General features: G+C 55.9%; 1 protein-coding gene across 10 annotated transcripts in view; it reads left to right on the forward strand.

The window, feature by feature from the left end:
* The window catches only part of CDH22 (cadherin 22), a 162327-nt gene that overhangs the window by 50086 nt on the left and 91905 nt on the right, over positions 1–20336 (forward strand). For all 10 annotated transcript variants that reach the window (XM_044984596.1, XM_044984591.1, XM_044984589.1 and 7 more), the window contains 3 exons: positions 8665–8832; positions 10494–10681; positions 11680–11933. In XM_044984596.1, the coding sequence (XP_044840531.1) occupies positions 8665–8832; positions 10494–10681; positions 11680–11933 (610 nt within the window). The remainder of the gene's footprint in view (positions 1–8664; positions 8833–10493; positions 10682–11679; positions 11934–20336) is intronic.

A 20336-nucleotide genomic window follows, 5' to 3' on the forward strand; every position in this document is an offset into this window, starting at 1 on the left:
GTGTTATCGTAGGGCTGCTCCTGAGTGCCGGGCTGCCCTCGCTGCTGTGTTATTGTAGGGCTGCTCCCCAGCGCCGGGCTGCCCTCAGCTGTGTTATCGTAGGGCTGCTCCCCAGCGCCGGGCTGCCCTCGCTGCTGTGTTATTGTAGGGCTGCTCCCCAGCGCTGAGCTGCCCTCGCTGCTGTGTTATTGTAGGGCTGCTCCCCAGTGCTGGGCTGCCCTCGCTGCTGTGTTATCGTAGGGCTGCTCCCCAGCGCCGGGCTGCCCTCGCTGCTGTGTTATCGTAGGGCTGCTCCCCAGCGCCGGGCTGCCCTCGCTGCTGTGTTATCGTAGGGCTGCTCCCCAGCGCCGGGCTGCCCTCGCTGCTGTGTTATTGTAGGGCTGCTCCCCAGTGCCGGGCTGCCCTCGCTGCTGTGTTATTGTAGGGCTGCTCCCCAGCGCTGGGCTGCCCTCGCTGCTGTGTTATTGTAGGGCTGCTCCCCAGCGCTGGGCTGCCCTCGCTGCTGTGTTATTGTAGGGCTGCTCCCCAGCGCTGGGCTGCCCTCGCTGCTGTGTTATTGTAGGGCTGCTCCCCAGCGCCGGGCTGCCCTCGCTGCTGTGTTATTGTAGGGCTGCTCCCCAGTGCTGGGCTGCCCTCGCTGCTGTGTTATCGTAGGGCTGCTCCTGAGTGCCAGGCTGCCCTCGCTGCTATGTTATTGTAGGGCTGCTCCCCAGCGCCGGGCTGCCCTCGCTGCTGTGTTATTGTAGGGCTGCTCCCCAGCGCCGGGCTGCCCTCGCTGCTGTGTTATCGTAGGGCTGCTCCCCAGTGCTGGGCTGCCCTCGCTGCTGTGTTATTGTAGGGCTGCTCCCCAGTGCTGGGCTGCCCTCGCTGCTGTGTTATTGTAGGGCTGCTCCCCAGTGCTGGGCTGCCCTCGCTGCTGTGTTATCGTAGGGCTGCTCCTGAGTGCCGGGCTGCCCTCGCTGCTGTGTTATTGTAGGGCTGCTCCCCAGCGCCGGGCTGCCCTCGCTGCTGTGTTATCGTAGGGCTGCTCCTGAGTGCCGGGCTGCCCTCGCTGCTGTGTTATTGTAGGGCTGCTCCCCAGCGCTGAGCTGCCCTCGCTGCTGTGTTATTGTAGGGCTGCTCCCCAGTGCTGGGCTGCCCTCGCTGCTGTGTTATCGTAGGGCTGCTCCCCAGCGCCGGGCTGCCCTCGCTGCTGTGTTATCATAGGGCTGCTCCCCAGCGCCGGGCTGCCCTCGCTGCTGTGTTATCGTAGGGCTGCTCCCCAGCGCCGGGCTGCCCTCGCTGCTGTGTTATTGTAGGGCTGCTCCCCAGCGCCGGGCTGCCCTCGCTGCTGTGTTATCGTAGGGCTGCTCCCCAGCGCCGGGCTGCCCTCGCTGCTGTGTTATCGTAGGGCTGCTCCCCAGCGCCGGGCTGCCCTCGCTGCTGTGTTATTGTAGGGCTGCTCCCCAGCGCCGGGCTGCCCTCGCTGCTGTGTTATCGTAGGGCTGCTCCCCTGCGCCGGGCTGCCCTCGCTGCTGTGTTATTGTAGGGCTGCTCCCCAGCGCCGGGCTGCCCTCGCTGCTGTGTTATCGTAGGGCTGCTCCCCAGTGCGGGGCTGCCCTCGCTGCTGTGTTATTTTAGGGCTGCTCCCCAGTGCTGGGCTGCCCTCGCTGCTGTGTTATCGTAGGGCTGCTCCCCAGCGCCGGGCTGCCCTCGCTGCTGTGTTATTGTAGGGCTGCTCCCCAGTGCTGGGCTGCCCTCGCTGCTGTGTTATCGTAGGGCTGCTCCTGAGTGCCGGGCTGCCCTCGCTGCTGTGTTATTGTAGGGCTGCTCCCCAGCGCCGGGCTGCCCTCGCTGCTGTGTTATTGTAGGGCTGCTCCCCAGTGCCGGGCTGCCCTCGCTGCTGTGTTATTGTAGGGCTGCTCCCCAGCGCTGAGCTGCCCTCGCTGCTGTGTTATTGTAGGGCTGCTCCCCAGTGCTGGGCTGCCCTCGCTGCTGTGTTATCGTAGGGCTGCTCCCCAGCGCCGGGCTGCCCTCGCTGCTGTGTTATCGTAGGGCTGCTCCCCAGCGCCGGGCTGCCCTCGCTGCTGTGTTATTGTAGGGTTGCTCCCCAGCGCCGGGCTGCCCTTGCTGCTGTGTTATCGTAGGGCTGCTCCCCAGCGCCGGGCTGCCCTCGCTGCTGTGTTATCGTAGGGCTGCTCCCCAGCGCCGGGCTGCCCTCGCTGCTGTGTTATTGTAGGGCTGCTCCCCAGCGCCGGGCTGCCCTTGCTGCTGTGTTATTGTAGGGCTGCTCCCCAGCGCTGGGCTGCCCTCGCTGCTGTGTTATCGTAGGGCTGCTCCCCAGTGCCGGGCTGCCCTCGCTGCTGTGTTATCGTAGGGCTGCTCCCCAGCGCCGGGCTGCCCTCGCTGCTGTGTTATCGTAGGGCTGCTCCCCAGCGCCGGGCTGCCCTCGCTGCTGTGTTATTGTAGGGCTGCTCCCCAGCGCCGGGCTGCCCTCGCTGCTGTGTTATCGTAGGGCTGCTCCCCAGCGCTGGGCTGCCCTCGCTGCTGTGTTATTGTAGGGCTGCTCCCCAGCGCCGGGCTGCCCTCGCTGCTGTGTTATTGTAGGGCTGCTCCCCAGCGCTGGGCTGCCCTCGCTGCTGTGTTATTGTAGGGCTGCTTCAGTTGTGCTGGATTCCCTCCCCCTTCGCCCTAGATAGCCCAGACCTATAGACTTTCAGCACCCACCTGCTTCCCCAGGCTTTGACCAAGGGGGAGTGGTGCAGGATGGGCTGGGCTAGGAGAGGGGTTGGAGTAAGGCTTGGATTTGCTTTAATCTCTGGCTGGTTATTTCCTTGTTTCCTGGCTTGGAGTGGGCACATGTGTCTGGCTTCACTGTTATGTGCCTGCAGTTTGAATTGTGGCCGTGTTCCCACTGCCTGGGAGCACAGACCCTTCATCCTGGCTGCTCATTGAAACAGATAAAGGACCCACAGGAGAGGCCACTGAATGCACCAGGGCTACCCGCCCTTCCTCAGTGGTGGCCTTTGCATCTTGGCTCCTGGGCTGAAAGGGCGGAGGAAGAGCAGGACAGAAAAGGCCCCTTGGCAAAGTCTCGGTGTCCCCCCTTGGAACAGGCCTTGGCCGAGGGCACAAGAAAGTGCCGCTGGGCCCTGGCCTGGCTTTTCTTCAGTAGGGGAGGGCGAGTGTGAATTCCCCATGCAGAGGCCAGCGTGAGGTCCCGGGCTGGAAGGCAGAGTTCTGACTGCAGGCCAGGTGGTAAGGGGAGCGCAGGGCTTGTGTCAGGGAGGAGTGTGAGGGAAGCCTGTCAGGGCTGAGGCGGGAGTAACCCCGTGGGGGTGCCCTGCTGGGGCCTTGGAACCCCACATGAAGAGAAAAGCCACCCTGTCAAGGCGGCTGCATTTTCCAGGAGTTATTCCTGCGCATGCTGCGAGCCAGTCTGTCTGCCTCCGCTGGGGGCAGAGTCGGACACTGTCATTGTGACCAAAGGAGATTCCAGGGCCAGCCATGTCGCTGTCAGGGCTGGGAGAGGGCAGAACCAGGCGAGCAGCAGGCTGCCTGCACCCCTCTTCTCTCAGGCTCCTGCCTGTGCTGAGCAGGGCCGCCCAGAGCGGGGGCAAGTGGGGCAATTTGTGAGCCTGGCCCAGCAGCGGTCCGGGTCTTCGGCGGCATTTCGGCGGCAGGGGGCCCTTCAGTGCCGCCAAAGACCCAGACGCCGCCGGGTGAGTACAAGTGCCGCAGCTCCCCTGCTCTGCCCCAGGCCCCCTGAATGCTCTGGGCGGCCCTGGTGGTGAGGCTGGGTTCCAGGGCAATGCGGTGTTCCCACCCCAGCTGCGGCAGCCCCGCACACTGGCTCTGAGTGTGTAAAAATGGCACCTCAGGGGCTCAGCCCTGCAAGACGCCGGCTCAGCCCCGCTGTCGAGGTGGCATCACCAGGAGAGAACCAGGCCGTTTGCTCAGTATCCCCAGCCCGTCTGCACTGAGGCGCAGCCTGCGTGTGGGGAGCAGGCAGGCACAGGGCTCACCCAGTGCCCACCAGGCATGGGGCAGCAGCGGGGAGGTGCTGATGGGCTTGGGAGGCTGGGGAAGCAGGGAAGAGTGCTGAAGGGCTGAGGATGGCTGGGGAAGCAGGGAAGAGGGCTGATGGGCTTGGGAGGCTGGGGAAGCAGGGAAGAGTGCTGAAGGGCTGAGGATGGCTGGCTCTGATGCTCCCCCACAATACATCAGGCACAGAAATCAGGTGGCACCTCGTGCCTTCCCAGAAAGGGACATGGTTAAAGTTGGCAAATACTTTGGCACTTCCATACCCTGCATAGGCAGATGTGTGTACCTGGAAGGGACCTTCCCGTTGAAGTCTGTTCAGGTTTGTTCCTGGGCAGTCACCTGGACTACACACCTAGGCTTGCTAAAGCCCTGATCGGGTCACTGCGGCGGGCCCTGCCCACGCTCTCCTCTCTGGCAGGGCGCTGTGGTGGGTGCGGGGTAGTCTCTGTCTTGTTCCCTTGGGGTAGGAGCCCTGGGATGTGGACTCGTAGCCCCCTAAGCTGGAAGCATCGAGAGCGAATAACCTGCAGGGTTGGATTCCTGGGAGGCATTTACCTGCCGAGAACTTGTCCTGCTTTGGTTTTATCGCCCAAAGAGCGTCTGCCATTGAGCCAGTTTGATGGCGTTTGTGTGACTGTGTAAGTGTCCCGTAACGTTGTAATTATTCTCTGTGATTAATCTGGCTCCTGCTGGAAAGCCGTGCGCAGCGTGCACCGGAGGGTATGTTGTTACATGGCTGCATTATTCAGCTGTAATAGACACTGACACAAACTGAAAAGACACGGCTGGATGGAAGGGGGTTCTTGTCAGAGAGTGGCGTGGCTGGAAGTCTTTGGGCAGGACGGATTGTCTTGCTGGTCTCCTGGTTGGGAGAGCAGCAGATCTGTGGGCCTGGGGAGGAAGCTGCTGGGGCTAGCCTCCTGCGGCTGAACCCTGGCTCCTTTATATCCTCCCAGGAACTTTACATCCTCCCAGGCTGGGTGTGTCCAGTGCCCAGGAAGGTGTGTTCCTCAGGGTGGGGGTGGGGGGACATGTCAGCTCCTTCCACCAAGCCGCAGCAGCACTGGTATTCCACACGATGGGGTCTGCACAGGCCCACCAAAGTCACAGAATGGTCCTGCACCCGCCCGGGGAGCTGTGATGCACTGATAAGCTGTGACGCAGCAGGGAGCGGGGTGGACTGACCTGGGAATGTCGTTTAGTTTTACTGGGGCTGTCTGCATGGGGGAGGGGAGAGCAGGGGGTGACTTTGGTGAGGGACGGTACCTGAGCCAGGAGGGGGTGGGGGGAGTGGACAAAGGGAGAGGGGGAGAAGGAGGGGGAGAGCCTGCTGGAGGGGGGGTTGGTTTCAGTTTGGGGCTGGCTGGGAAGAGGCAGGGAACCCCAAGTCTGGGGTCTAAGATCCTCGCCCCAGAGGGACCTGGCTGGGGGTCCTGGTTGTACCTACAAGCTCTGCTTGGGACTGTGCTCCTGTCGGCTAATAAACCTTCTGTGTTACTGGCTGGCTGAGAGTCACAGAATCGCAGGAAGTGGGGGTGCAGGCCTTGACTCCCCCACACTCCGTGACACAAGCTGTATCCCAGCCAGTGCCACCCTGGGCCTCGGGGTTTGCTTCCTACTAGGATGCAGTGATCCCATGCGGCCGGGCTGGGGATTGCGCTGTGGGTTGGCATTGGGGGGTGCAGCTGGGCTGGGGATTGCGCTGTGGGGGGGCATTGGGGTGTGGCTGGGCTGGGTACCGCACTGTGTGGGGGTGTCGGGGAGGGCGGCTGGGTCGGGTACTGAGCTGTGGGGGGGTTTTGGGGGGGCAGCTGGGCCGGGTGTCACACTGCAAGGGGGCATCGTGGGGTGCGACTGGGCCAGGTACCACGCTGCAAGGGGCTATCGCGGGGCGCGGCTGGGCTGGGTACCACACTGTGTGGGGGTGTTGGGGGGGGCAGCTGGGCTGGGTACCACACTGTGTGGGGGCGTTACGGGGGGGCGGCTGGGCCGGGTGTCACACTGCAACAGGGCGTCGTGGCATGTATCATTAAGTGTCTCAGTTAAACCATTACAACTACACTGAATGCAGGTGCTTTTCTGTCTCATCCCAATTCAGCGCTATTGTGCTGACAAGAATCGTTTTCATTATAAAACACTTCATACCCCTTTAATTAACAAAATTGCTGAAATGTGAATGTGATGGTGCTTCCCCAGAAATAACAGTTTAATATTCAGAGCCGGATGACTGGGTCTGACTGTAAATGCTGCCAACCAGCCTGCCGGCCCCTCAGCTCCCAGGATCAGCCTGCCATAGGGCCAAGGGCTCACCCGAGAGGGGTCCCTCCCACTAGGGCCTTGTTTCTTCCAGTGCTCTTTAAAAATGCAAACCCCAAATCTCCCTGAGGAAGAGCATCCCCTAAAGGTCTCCATCCTCCTGCATCCACGCCCTCTGGCAGTGGGAATGGCAGCAGCCCATACAGACTGCATTGGCAGCGGCTCTCACAGGGAAACAATCCTTTCCAAATGGACACAAAGCGAGAAAGGGAGTCTGCAGCCATGGGGCTGACACAGGGAGATGTCCAGGGAGACACGGGGAGAGACTGAGCCCCTCGGGAGTAATGGTGGCAGAAATCGAACTTCTCTGCGATGGAGAGGACTGAGGGGTGCCGCATCCAGTTCAGCTGGGGCTATTCCCAGTCCTCTGTAGAAAGGTCTTTCTGGTATAAAGGCTGGAACTGCCCTCAGCTCCCTGTCCTCCACCCCACCCCCTGTGCAGCTGCCAGGAGACATGAACCCCAGGGAGGGGAAGGAGCTTACAGAGCGGTCCGTGAGTCAGTTTTTAGTGCACAGGAAAGCAGGTGCTGGATTGATGGGAGTGCGTGGGAACCTGCTTGAGGTAAGGTAGGCAAAACGGATCCTCCCTTTGATTCATCAGATCGAAGGCAGCAAAAGCACAGCTTAGAATGTCCGGGGTAATTACAGAACTGAAATAACGGAGTCCGTGGGGAGGTGGGTGACATTGTCCCTGTCCGTGAGAGTGAGGGAGCTGCAGGGATTGGAGACAATGGTGATGTCTTCATAATAAATCCTAACGATGATAATCACTGGAATAATTGCTAGTTTCAGAAAGCGAGGCGAGTTAAATGTCTCCAGAACAGCATCGCCAGCTCCTTCAGCGCCTGCAAATGTCATCAGAGAAAGAGAGAAAAATGGCTGCTCCTCACTGTTCAGTGGCTTCTCCTGGCTTCCTTCAACTTGCGGCTCTGAGCAGTGTCCTGGGACGTTTCTGGCTCCTCAGGACTCTGCTTCTTTACTCCCCTGGGCTGCCCCCATCTCAAGCCTGGCCTTTGGGGAGAGGTGGACAAGGGCATGTGAGGTGCTGGAACCCGGTGCCTGTTGAGGAGCAGACAGTGTGAGCAGGTCAGGGCCAGAAAGGGGAAAGATTGGGCTAAATAGCCTAATCCCCTGCAGGTCTCTCACTGCAGGCTCCTGAGTAAGGGCAGGTCTACACTTATAACACTGCATCTGCGTGGCTGCAGCAATGCAGCTGCACCACTGAAGTGAGGTAATTCGTACGCCAATGGAGGAGCTTCCCCCGGTGACGTAGTTAATTCACCTCCCCGAGACATGGTAGCTTTGTCTGCCGACATGGGGCTGTCTACACTGAGTGGGAGGGCTATGTCGGTGTAACTGCATCTCTCGGGCTTGTGGATTTTTCACACGCCGAGCAATGTAGTTACACCAACGTAGGTCTGTCGTGCAGACACAGGGCTCTAGGCTTCAAACCAGGTTCAGGCTGGCACTGACTTCATGGGAGTTACTCCTGCTGGTCTCAGAGTGCCCTTGGCACCTACTCTGGGCTTGCCACGTCCCTGGGAGTGCTAGGTATTTGTTCTGTGGTAGTGCCTAGGAACTCCATGGCACGAGGCACTGGACAAGCATGGAACACAGAGCTGGGCTCTGCCCCATGTAGCTTACACTCCAAGTATGAGAGACAGCAGGTGGATTTGTGGGCCCGGGACAGATCTGTGCTTGGCTGGGCAGCACCATTCACACACCCCTTTCCATGCATGTTCTGGGGCTGTTTGTTTAGCTGGGTTCTGGGCCTGTTCTTGGGGCCTTTCACTGTTTCGTATTAAACATCTTTATTTTTGTGTGTTATAATAAAACAGCTGGTACTTAGCTTCTCCTGGTGAAACAAACAACGACAAACCCAGCTGGTGTGGCCAAGCCCCCGCCCAAGTTTGCTCCTACAGCAGGCACATGAAACATCTTGTTTCCTACGAAATGACCCGGCCCTCCCACCGCTGCCCGGGTGGATGGGGCTGTTTGCTTGCGCAGCTGACAGACTGCTGCAGGGCAATGCCCACGTCCCCCTGGCTCTTCCAGGCCCAGCCTAAGTCGTTGCTCTGCTAATGCTCCTCCCTCAGCTGACCCTGCTGTTACAACCTTTTCCGAGTCCATAAGCATGAGGAGGCAGAGTCCTGCTGGCAAGTGAAGGTGAAGGGCTCCTGCCTTGTGACCATGCTCTGCCTGGAGCCTGGCCTCCAGGATTCCATGACCTGCCCCCAGGGGAGGGTGGCAGTGAGAAGGGTGCTCCGTGGGCTAATGGGCCACCCCAGCATTCACACTCACTACTTCCCCTTTGGCCTTTTCCAGGTGTGATCCGGACGGCAGTGGCGAATCTGGACAGAGAAACTCAGGACCGGTATGAAGTGGTGATCCGAGCCACGGACATGGCAGGGCAGCTTGGTGGCCTGTCTGGATCCACCACAGTCACAATTGTGATCACAGACGTCAACGACAACCCTCCACGATTCCCACAGAGTAAGAGTCACTGTTCCCCGTCCCGGGGGTCTTGCAGGCAGCCTGGTGCTGAGCCAGCCACTGCTGTGCAGGATTGTTGTTGCTGACTTTGCTTTGAGGTAGCAGCTAGAGACCCAGTCAGGGACATAGCCCCCTTGTGCTAGGTGTTTCACAGACCCAGAGATCTGGACCCTGTCCCGAGAGCTTGCAGTCTAAGAGGGCAAGTGACGTGGAGTGGGGGAGTCGATCTATGCTGAGTTTTAATGCAGACCCATTTGTTTATTAGAATTCTTCTGGAGTCAGTGTCATCTCTCCCTATTGGCCCTTCAACCTGCCCACCTTGGACTGGCTGGCAGTGCAGAGACACTCTCTGACGCTGGTGACTCTGGGTGTACAGGAGTACAGGCCACGGTGCTGCGGGCCAGTGCATAGTCAGGTCTGTGCAGGTTTCTCTTATTCCACAGGGCAGTGGTGGTGGCAGAGGGGGATCTGACCGGTGACATGTGCAGGAGTCCTGGCTGCTCCTGCCCCAGCCTGCGGTCGTTGTGTAGTGGGTTTAATACTCCAAGTGCTCTGCAGATCCCAGCCCTGCTCATTAACCGAAGCAGGAGGGGTGTCCCAGTGACAGCCAGCAAACCCTGGGGGAGTCAGTAGGGCTGCAGGACTGTAGGTGTGAGGAGTAGGTGTAGCTGTCTGTCTCTGTCTCCCTCCCTGGGCCTGTAGGCACTGGAAGAGGGAGAGTAACCCCCAAACTCCATTGGCAGGTCAGCCTGTCTCTTCCCGCCATCTCGCACAAATGTTAGGTGCTGATTCAGACCTCAGACGCTGGCTTGAATGAGCCCCAGACCCTTCCTTGCAACCTGGCAGTCCACCAGCCCCTGCTTGCACACCGCGTGCATGTGGGGTGTGACTGAGCTGATCTCTAGCTCCCAAGCCATTGCCAAAGCTCTGTGACCTGCAGTTGAGTCCCACCACCGGGACAGAAATCCTGTCACTGAAGAGCTGCTGGCTTGGTCTCTGCCTCGCACACCAGCTGCAGGGCTCTGCAGCGCTTGGCTGGCAGTCTGGGGCAGAGCTACAAAGGGTTCTGAGCTGCGGCTGGAGGGAGCTCAGCCCTCTGAGCGCATTTGTATTCCAGACATTAGCAGTGGGAAACGGGGCTGTGCTAATGCTGTGCCCACAGAGACCTCGGCACTGGCCCTGGACTGGCTGACATCCCTGCAGCTGGTTCTGAGACAGCCTGGTGTGGTTGCCAGACTTCTAGAGACTGGGATGCTCCCTAATGCCTCACACCAGCTTCCTTCACCCAGAGTGGGGTTATTTGCTTTCCTCTCGCAGGAAAAGCCAAGACGCCTTGCACAGAGGTTTAGGAAATGGGGCGTCCTCAGGGGTTCCAGCAGGGCCTCACATGTGCCCCCAACGAAGCCCAGACTCTGGCGTGGCTGCCAAGGTTAAATGGGACATTGCACACTAGACAGGACAAAACTTTGCAATCTGTGTGTGCGGGAGCTGAGCTGCACCGGACCAGGGACCAGCCAAGTGTACTCAGTAGGGTTGCTGGCATTCTGCCTGGAGGCTGGTGCACGCGCCTAGTGGAGGTGCCCCCAGGGAGTGTCTATGCACTGCCTGAAGGGAACCCAGGGATCAGAGTCAGCAAAGGCCATGCTCTTCCCCCTTGGCAGAGATGTACCAGTTCAGCATTGTGGAGACTGCCCGTGTGGGCACTGCGATCGGGAGAGTGAAGGCGGAGGACTCGGATGTTGGGGAGAACACAGACATGACGTACCAGGTCAAAGATGAGGAGGGGGTGCAGATGTTTAAAGTCACCACAGATAGCAACACCCAGGAGGCGATCATCACCGTGCAGAAGGTAAACCCAGAGGAACGGCACCAGGAGGAGGTGTGAGTGGAGGCAGAGGTGGTAGGTTGGGGAGGGCAGGGCAGGACTCTGAGCGGGACAGAGCCCTTCCCTTTTGATGATACCTTCTGGTGCTGGTGTGTTTCAGAGGCTGGGGGATCGCTCCTCTGAGAGCTGGTTTAACAGCATCTTAGAGAAGTTGGAAGCCGCAGACCCTGCCCTCAGCTAGCAGGGAGCAGGAGAAGTGTCAGGAGAGAGAAAGGGAGAAGCAAAGATTGGAAAGATGGGCCGAAGAAAGGCAAGGGAGGCAGGGCACCAGCTGAGCAAGTTGCTGCCCACAGACGCTAAGAGACACAGACAGTTGTGAGCACAGAATTTACAGAGCGAGACTCAGACAAATCCGTAATGAAGGGGTGAATGCTGCCATGCGCAGAAGCGAGGTGTGCAGCGGAGGGGGCTAACACTAATCCCCGTTATTGATAGCACCTATTAGAGAGCAATATGCCCACGGAATGCCTGAGCCTGACCAGCCGCATGTGGAGTATGTCTGCTTTTTGTGGCAAAAACACTTGGTGCAGGCAGGAAAGAATGAGTGCTCACCGAGACCATTGCATTCCAGTCACCTCTGCTGTAAAAATAATCACAGGGTGATTAATGATCACTACACCATTGAAAATCAGTCACTCGCCCCCATGGTGCACACAGCCTTCTCAGTGCATTCTGCGTTCCTACATCAGGCCTTATCTGAATGTAGAGTGGGGGAGGGCAAGAAACGTTTTTCCCAGCAGGAGCCCTGTAGGGAACGGGCAGGAGAGCTCACAGCTATGCATGCCCTGCCCAGCAGGAGACATTGTAGGGGGCATGGCAGGAGCTGAGGCTCTGGGCTTCTCCAGTCCTGGCCTCTCCCGGGAGCCCTGGTGGGGTCTAACCCAAAGCAGCAGTAGTGAATACACCAGAGGTGGGAAGGAACCGTCAGATGGTGAATCGCTAACCCTGTCCTGTTGTCTCAGCCCCTTGACTATGAAGCCAAGATGGTTCACACTGTGGTGGTGGAGGCCCTGAACAAGTTTGTGGACCCGAGGTTTGTGGATCTGGGCACGTTCCGAGATCAAACCATTGTGCGGGTCTCTGTGCTGGATGTGGATGAGCCCCCGGAGTTCCAGCCCCCCTCCGACCTGATGGAAGTCCAGGAGGATGCCTATGTTGGCTCTGTGGTGGGAGTGGTCACCGCCCTGGACCCCGATGCTGCAAACAACCCTGTCCGGTAAAATCAACCTTCCTAGCTTCATGTTCTCTTCCACCAGGCGATGGGCCTGGCGGGTGCCTGAGAAGGGATTTGAGTGGGAGGCTGAGTGACAGGAGAGGGGCATGCAGCAGAGAGTGACAGCGCCGGGTGCGAATGGGTGACACAGGGCAGGCGTCTGGCAGGTGAGTGACAGAGCCAGTGTGCTAGTAGCAGATAGGTGAGGGCACAAGCCATGTGAGTGACAGATATGTCATTGGCAAATGATGGGAGTTTCAGTGGCAAAGGAATGCCAGAAAAGGGGACTGGGCGATGTTCATACATACGTGTGAATGACAGCAGGGCAGCCTCGGGGAACAGGCTGGTGAGTGACCAGAGATGACGGGCAGGCAGTGAAGAAGACTGACAGATGTACAGTGTGGCGTGTGCTGTGTGAGGCGTGCAGTTGGAGCCGGAGGCAGGGCCTGGGTTCACGGGAGGGATCAGAGACCAATGGAGTTGATGTTTGGGCAGGGGCACACTCTGGGCAGCAGCTGATCTGCACAGGACGTTTCCCATTTTCATTCATTTGTGGCTAATGAAATTGAGAGTTAAACTCTCATTACCTACGGCACAAAAGCAGCCTTATGGCTCTGCCAAGTGCCCTGAGTGGTGAGCAGTGGCAATGAAAAGCTGATGTACAGAAAAGATCCTGGACTTGTGGAAAATTCCCTTGGAAGGCTGGGTGTTGTGGTGCCTGGAATCTCTGTGCTGCAGGTCTCTGTACACAGCTGCTCGCTGGAAATGGAGCATTGCCGTCTACTGGAAAGAGACCAGCATAGCTGACCCAGGAGTAGCCTGGAGCCAGCGCATTGTGGCCTTGGATCCTGGAGCTGTTCCTGATGACAGAGAACAGGGCAGAGAGTAGGAGCACGGACTCCGGGGAGGAGCGCACAGTATGGAAGGGGAAACAGCTGATGACAGCCTGTGGATATAATCAGCAAATGACACGGAGAGATAATGTTCTAACAGGCCTGCTCAGGGTCACAGCAAGGCGATGGGGAATGCACCGTGCCAGGCTGTTTGGTGGGGAGGGAGCGTCCCAAAGCCTCGCACTGGACCTTTGAATTAACATAGAACATGTAGGAATCCTCACAGGAAACTTTAAACATAGAATCATAGAACTGGAAGGGACCTTGAGAGGCCATCTAGTCCAGTCCCCTGTACTCGTGGCAGGACTAATTATCTAGACCATTCCTGAGAGGTGTTTGTCTAGCCTGCTCTTAAAGGTCTCCAATGATGGAGATTCCACAACCTCCCTAAGCAATTTATTCCAGCATTTAACCACTCTGACAGTTAAGAAGTTTTTCCTAATGTCCAACCTAAACCTCCCTTGCTGCAATTTAAGCCAATTGCTTCTTGTCCTAGCCTCAGAGGTTAAGAAAAACAATTTTTTCTTCATCTTCCTTGTAACAACCTTTTACATACTTGAAAACTGTTCTTGTGTCCCCTCTCAGTCCTCTCTTTTCCAGATTAAACAAACCCAATTTATTCAGTCTTCCCTCATAGGTCATGTTTTCTAGACTGTTAATCATTTTTGTTGCTCTTTTCTGGACTCTCCAATTTGTCCACATCCTTCCTGAAATGTGGCATCCAGAACTGGAGACAATACTCCAGTTGAGGCCTAATCAGAGCAGAGTAGAGCAGAAGAATCACTTCTCGTCTTGCTTACAACACTCCTGCTGATATAGCCAAGAATGAAGTTCGCTTTTTTTTGCAACAGTGTTACATTTTGACTCATATTTAGCTTCTGATCCACTCTGACCCCCAGATCCCTTTCCGCAGTGCCCCTTCCTAGGCAGTCATTTCCCATTTTGTATGTGTGCAACTGATTGTTCCTTCCTAAATGGAGCACTTTGCACTTGTCCTTATTGAATTTCATCCTATTTACTTCAGACCATTTCTCCAGTTTGGCCAGTTCATTTTGAATTTCAGTCCTATCCTCAAAGCACTTGCAACCCCTCCCAGGTTGGTATCATCCACGAACTTTATAAGTGTACTCTGTATGCTGTTATCTAAATCATTGATGAAGATATTGAACAGAACAGGACCCAGAACTGATCCCTGCGGGACCCCACTCATTATGCGCTTGCAGAATGACTGTGAACCACTGATAACAATTCTCTGGGAACCGTTTTCCAACCAGTTTTGCACCCAGCTTATGGTATACTGCTCCATCTAGGTTGCATTTGATTTCCCTAGTTTATTTATGAGCAAGTCACACAAGACAGTATCAAAAGCCTTACTAAAGTCAAGATATACCACATCTACCACTTCCCCCCATCCACAAGGCTTGTTACCCTGTCAAAGAAAGCTCTCAGATTGGTTTGACACAATTTGTTTTTGACAAATCCATACTGACTGTTACTTATCACCTTGTGACCTGCCAGGTGTTTGCAAATGGATGGCGTCATTATTTGCTCCATTATCTTTCCGGGTACAGAAGTTAAGCTGACTTCACATGTACCGCCACAGCCCCTTCACCGCCTGCCAAGTTCCTGCAGTCAGCACAGAGTGTTGGGCTAGGAAGGCAGCCAGGGAGAGAGCCCTGCTGGGGGGAGTTATTGGGATCAGCCACAGAGGGTACATGTGTGTAGCAGGGTAGACCCCTGCTCCTGCCCTGAAGGGGTTAAAAACAGTCCTGGGAAGGGGCTGTGGCTGGAGAAAGCAGCCTGGGCTGATTGGGGAAAGTGGCTACAGCTGCAGCCACTTTCCCCAATCAGACCCAGCTGACCCCTATAAGAGGCTGTGAGCCAGGAGCCCAAGCACACAGTCTCTCTCTGCATTCAGAGGGAGATGGGCCTGGCTGCAGGAGCTAGACCGGGTACCTGAGGGGAGCAGGGCTGGGGAAAGGCAGAGGAGCTGGGGAGCTCCAGCCTGGAAAGCCCCAGGCTGCGGCCTAGCATTGGGCTAACAGGTACTGGGGGTTGCAGAGGGCAGCCCAGGGGTAGGCCAAGGCAGCAGGTCCAAACCCTCCTTGCCAGTGCTGAATGGCTGATACTGCAGTCTGCCCCAGGGCACGGGGGTGAGACGATGACTGGCAGTAGCCATACACTGAGGCAAGGTGAGGATAGAGGGTGGAGGTTCCCTGGGGAGGGGAGACCCTGAGAGAAAGGGGTTACTGCCAGGGGGCAACACCCCATGTAAAAGGGCACTGGGGTCCAGGGAGGGACTCGGGGCCAGGGAACAGGTGGATCACCGGCCTGCAGAGGGCGCTCCGTGCTGGAAACCGAGCTAATTCCCCAGAGTCACCAGCGGGAGGCGCCACAGGGGTAAGTCCGACCCATTACAATGACCCAAACTCCCAGAGTACACGCACACAGCTGCACATACATGCACAAACAAGCTCTGCATAGACTCTGTGTGTGCACGAAGTATGTGCTGTGCCTCAGACACGTGTACGCTGTGCCGGGCACACTCAGCCTTAGCTCAGATATGCTGTAGGCCCAAATGTGTGTCTACGCTGTGGTCAGAGGTGTGACTGCAGCTCGTGTAGGCACCCCCACGCTAGCTTTAATTGAACTAGCATGGCTAAAAAGAGCAGTGAAGGTGGGGCAGTGTGGACCCCCGGGTAGGCTGTACAAGTCAAGCCAGAACGCTGGGGACATATTTACATTGCTGGCCTGTACCAGGGACCATGCATGTCTCCACTGCTATGTAGCCATACTAGCTAGATTGACATTAGGATGGATGTGCTGAACCGAGCTGCAGTCACACCTCTGATTGCAGTGTAAGCACACATATTGTGCACGTTCTCTCCTCACATACTGCGTGCGCACGTCCACTGCCTTACTGGGGCTTTGCTAGCAGTGCTGCAGAATGTAGATTTTATTTCCTGGTCTTTAATGGTAGGAAATGGGCCTTAGGGATGGAATTGCTCTTTCTCGCTTGCTTCTTGTGCTGCTTCCCTGTGGGGGAGTGATGCATTATTTCCAGAAAGAACAAGTGAATGCAGAGGAAGGAGCCTTTCTGACCGTTGAGAGAGATGGCGATGTTTGGGAAGGGGCGCTTGGACCAGAGAGAAGCAGGAGAAGTGTCTCTGGTGTTACAGCAGCACAACACACTCCAGACAGAGCCACATCTCATAGGCGTATAGACTTTAAGGTCAGAAGGGACCATTATGATCTTCTAGTCTGACCTCCTGCACAATGCAGGCCACAGAATCTCACCCACTTACTCCTGTAACAAACCCCTGACCTATGTCTGAGCTATTGAAGTCCTCAACTTGTGGTTTAAAGACTTCAAGGTGCAGAGAATCCTCCAGCAAGTGACCCATGCCTCATGCTGCAGAGGAAGGCGAAAACCCCCCAGGGCCTCTGTCAATCTTCCCTGGAGGAAAATTCCTTCCCGACCCCAAATATGGTGATCAGCTAAACCCTGATCATGTGGGCAAGACTCACCAGCCAGACACCCAGGAAATAATTCTCTGTAGTAACTCAGATCCCACCCTGTCTAATGTCCCATCACAGGCCATTGGGCATATTTACCTCTAATAGTCAAAGATCAATTAATTGCCAAAATTAGGCTAGCCCATGATACCATCCCTTCCATAAACTTATCAAGCTTAGTCTTGAAGCCAGATATGTCTTTTGCCTCCACTGCTCCCTTTGGAAGGGTATTCAACCCATCACAGTGTTAAACAGCATTAGTATATTATTAGTATATGCATTGTTTTTAAGAGGCCAGCTCAGTTCCATGATTTGCCAGTCCAAGCTGCTGGAAAGTTGATTACATAAGAACATCATAACAGCCATACTGGGTCAGACCAATGGTCCATCTAGCCCAATATCTTGTGTCTGACAGTGGCTAGTGCCTGATGCATCAGAGGGAATGAACAAAACTGGGCAATTATTGAGTGATCCCCAGTCATCAAGTCCCAGCTTCTGGCAGTCAGAGGTTAAGGAATACCCAGAGAATGGGGTTGTGTCCCTGACAATTTTGGCTAATAGCCATTGATGGACCTATCCTCCAGGGACTTATCTAATAGTTTTTTAACCCATTTTTACTTTTGGCCTTCAGAACACCCCCGATAATGAATTTGACAGTTGGCTGTGCATTTTGTGAAGTACCGGTACTTCTTTTTGTTTGCTTTAAACCTGCTGTCTATTTATTTCATTAGGTGACCACATGTCCAGCCTCAAGGGCTTGGCCAGTGGGACTCTGAGGTACCCAAATCCCTTGGCCTCAGCCCCACGAATCAGAATGTGTTTTCTCTTGTCATGCCTGATGCATTCAGTTATGAATTCTCCCTCCAGCAACCCCTAGGCAGACAGCTCCTCAGAGTCCTGTCATGCTCCCTTGGGGCACTCTGCCTGCCTACATACCTGGCTGTCCACTGGTTGTGGTTTTTCAGTGCCTAGCAGCATAATAGATGGCATGTCCCCTTCCCATGAGCCTCCATTCTTCTGTTGCTCTCCCATCTTCTGGCCACCCGAGTAATGTAACAATCCTCAACACTTACTTAATTCTTCATGGCTTCCAAGTGCTGCACAAACATTAACATATTAACCCTCCTGGTGCCCTGCCAGGAAGTGACACACTTGTCGGCAGGACGTCACCTCGCATTAGCTTCCAGCTAGACTCACAGCATCTGTTCTTCATCTGCGACACAGAGGAGAGCAACTGGTCCTGACAGCACTCCAGGGTTCGATCCTAGGCCCATTGAAGTCGGTGCTGAGTCCTCTCTGCTGGCACAGCAGTTTGGTGGATCCCCTTTACCTGTCTGATCCTTTGCTACTAGAAAGGAAGAGGAAAGAGGCTCCCCTCCCCCTGACTCCGCTCTGTGTGCTGGGCTTGCCTGGTGCCATGTACAAGGCAGAGGAGCTGCAGTCTCACCTTGCAGTGGAGGGGAACAAACACTCTGCCCCTGAGGTGAGGAATCCAAGGAGCCCAGGAGGCAGCTGAGCTGAGATTGGCCTCATCAGCATTTCCAGTTCCCACTGGTACCAAGCTCCCAGAGCCTAGCTTTGGGGAACAGAAAAGGAAGAGCCGGAGTATGTCTGGCACGGATGCCCTCAGCCCCAGGTGGTCCCTTCCACCTGCCGAAGGTGCTCGCCCCTAGACTCCGCTGCTACAGCCCATTGCTCGTGTGAAGAGCTGAAGAGCCGCTGTGCCTGGGCATGCCATGATGTTCTCTGGGCTGGTTATGGGGTTTGGCTCATGAACTTGGCAGGTTTGGTTACATGAGTGAGTGGATTCTATTCCCCCATTTTGGGGCAGTGCGGGGCAGCTGATGTGAGAGCCTGCATGTACACCTACCTGTGAAAAGCTGACAGGACCCCAGCTCTGCCCCATGCTGCTGGGAGAGACTGGAAGCACAGAGGGGAGGGCCCTTTCTTTCCCCTGTTGGCCAGTTCATAGTCTCTAACAGGGCTGGCCATCTCTGTGGCTTCCTGTTCTCTGCCAAAACCCATGTGACCTCCGTCTGTGTGTCACCCTCGCAAAGAACCTCATGCATTAAAGGCACAAGAGGGGAAAGAGTCCCAGAGTGGAGCCGTATCACTTCCCACCTCCATCAGGCTGGCTGAATAACTCCTGGGGCACTTCCTCATGGCAGCTCATGCCGACGATGACAATGGGAATGAGCAGCAGCAGGCACGGATATCTAGCACAGTTCCATAAACCCAACGTGCATGCTGCAGGTTTTGTGCCTGGGCTGTGAGGTCTCCTCCAGACTCCTGGGAGACGCCATCTGGTACATGGAACATTGTCCAAGTCAGACACAACATGGAGGCAGCCTGGGTACTCACTGCCCTCCTTTCCATGAGCCATCACAAAGAAGGTCATTCATGCCCCTCAACATGCCCTCTTCACCCTGGAACAAACCCATTCTCCAAGCTCAAGAGATTCCCTCAGGTGGTTTGTTACAGGATGGAGCCCAGCAAACTCTGTTTTTTCATGCTACATTTGAAGTCAGGCTTCAGGATGACTTCAGACACCAATACCTGCTGACATCCATCCAAATGCTACTGCCTCGAAAGCCAGCAGCCTGACCCAAGCTCTGGAACTCCCTGCCCATGCAGAGGCCAGGGGGACAGAGAGAATGAAGGGAAGGAGCTGCAGTCTGGGCTTTCCCAGGCGAACAGAGTTTGCTGGTGAAGGCTGTGCCAGAGCTGCGTGGAGAGAGGAGTTTCGTCATCCTTCCCTCCCAACTCTGCCAGGATGACTCTCTGGACTCTGCCGGGGCCCTCTCTCTACAGACAGAATTAGCAACCCAACAGGTCCCTGTCCCCCATGGAATCCCTGCCTCACTCCCAGCAGATGGCACCAGGCAAGGCACCTTCGGGTGATCCTGGTGACTCAGAACTCACCCTGGTGCCATTCTGCAGAAACACCTGCACTGACCTGGGACTTAAACAGGTTCAGCTTCCCAGAGGGCTAGTTCTAAATAGCCCCCCTCCCTGGAGAGCTGGCTGCAGGAGGAGAGCGGTCCCATAGCACTCTCTGTAGCAGGCTGAGATTGGATCTTTGCATCTGTACCATGGTGAGTTTGTGTGGCACTGGCTGGTTCCAAGCTGCTAGTTCAGTGCCACTCCAATGCGGGCGGTCACTCTTCCACGAAGCCCTACAGCAATGACAGGATTCTGATGCCCAAGAGTATATTTAGATTCCACAGCTATCTGGGTGGGTCTCCACAGCACACCAAGTGGGCTCTGCCATCCCCTCTCATGTCAATGGGAGATGGGAGCCCAGGCAGCTTGGCTTGCATCACTCAGTGAAAAACAGCCGCAACCTGTGTGTGTCCAAATGTAGGTTGCTGTGCCAGAGAGGAGGGTTAAAAAGCAGCATAAACCCCATCAGGACATGGCAGGGAATCTTTATCTAAAGGGAAAGAGCTTTTAATTTCATTCCAGCTCTTATTCACTGTCTGACAAAGGCAGGGGCTAGGACATTTTTAGATGGGAGTTTTCTGTTTCCAGTTGGCTTTTCGGCTCCTGCTGTATTTCCTGTGCACAGTGTGATTTTTCTCAGACGTGCCATTGTATTAGGTAATACATTGATAGACTGTCTGTGTACGTGAGCTTGTTTGTATGGGAGCCTTTTGTTTCTCTCTCTGCAGCGAGAGCCTGTGTTCTGATTGCCTGCGTTCCAGGCTTTATCAGCACTGGGAAGATGTTGCTTGGGATTTAAGGTTCTCAGAGATATTTTTGTTTGGCATTCACCAAATCCAGAGACATGTGTTGGACACGGGCATTTTATATACTCCAACAACACAGCAAGAACTACAACCTGCCACAGCACAAAAGAGAGAAGAGAAAAAAACAAACATCACAAAAAGCTTTTCATAGGGTTTGAAAAGCTTCCCATTAACAAAACCACCATTAACAAAAGCCAACAGACATGGTAGCAAATGTGCTCCTCATCGCGGTCAGGGGAGGAATGAAA

Source organism: Mauremys mutica, chromosome 13, assembly GCF_020497125.1.
Source record: "Mauremys mutica isolate MM-2020 ecotype Southern chromosome 13, ASM2049712v1, whole genome shotgun sequence".
NCBI lineage: Eukaryota > Metazoa > Chordata > Testudines > Geoemydidae > Mauremys > Mauremys mutica.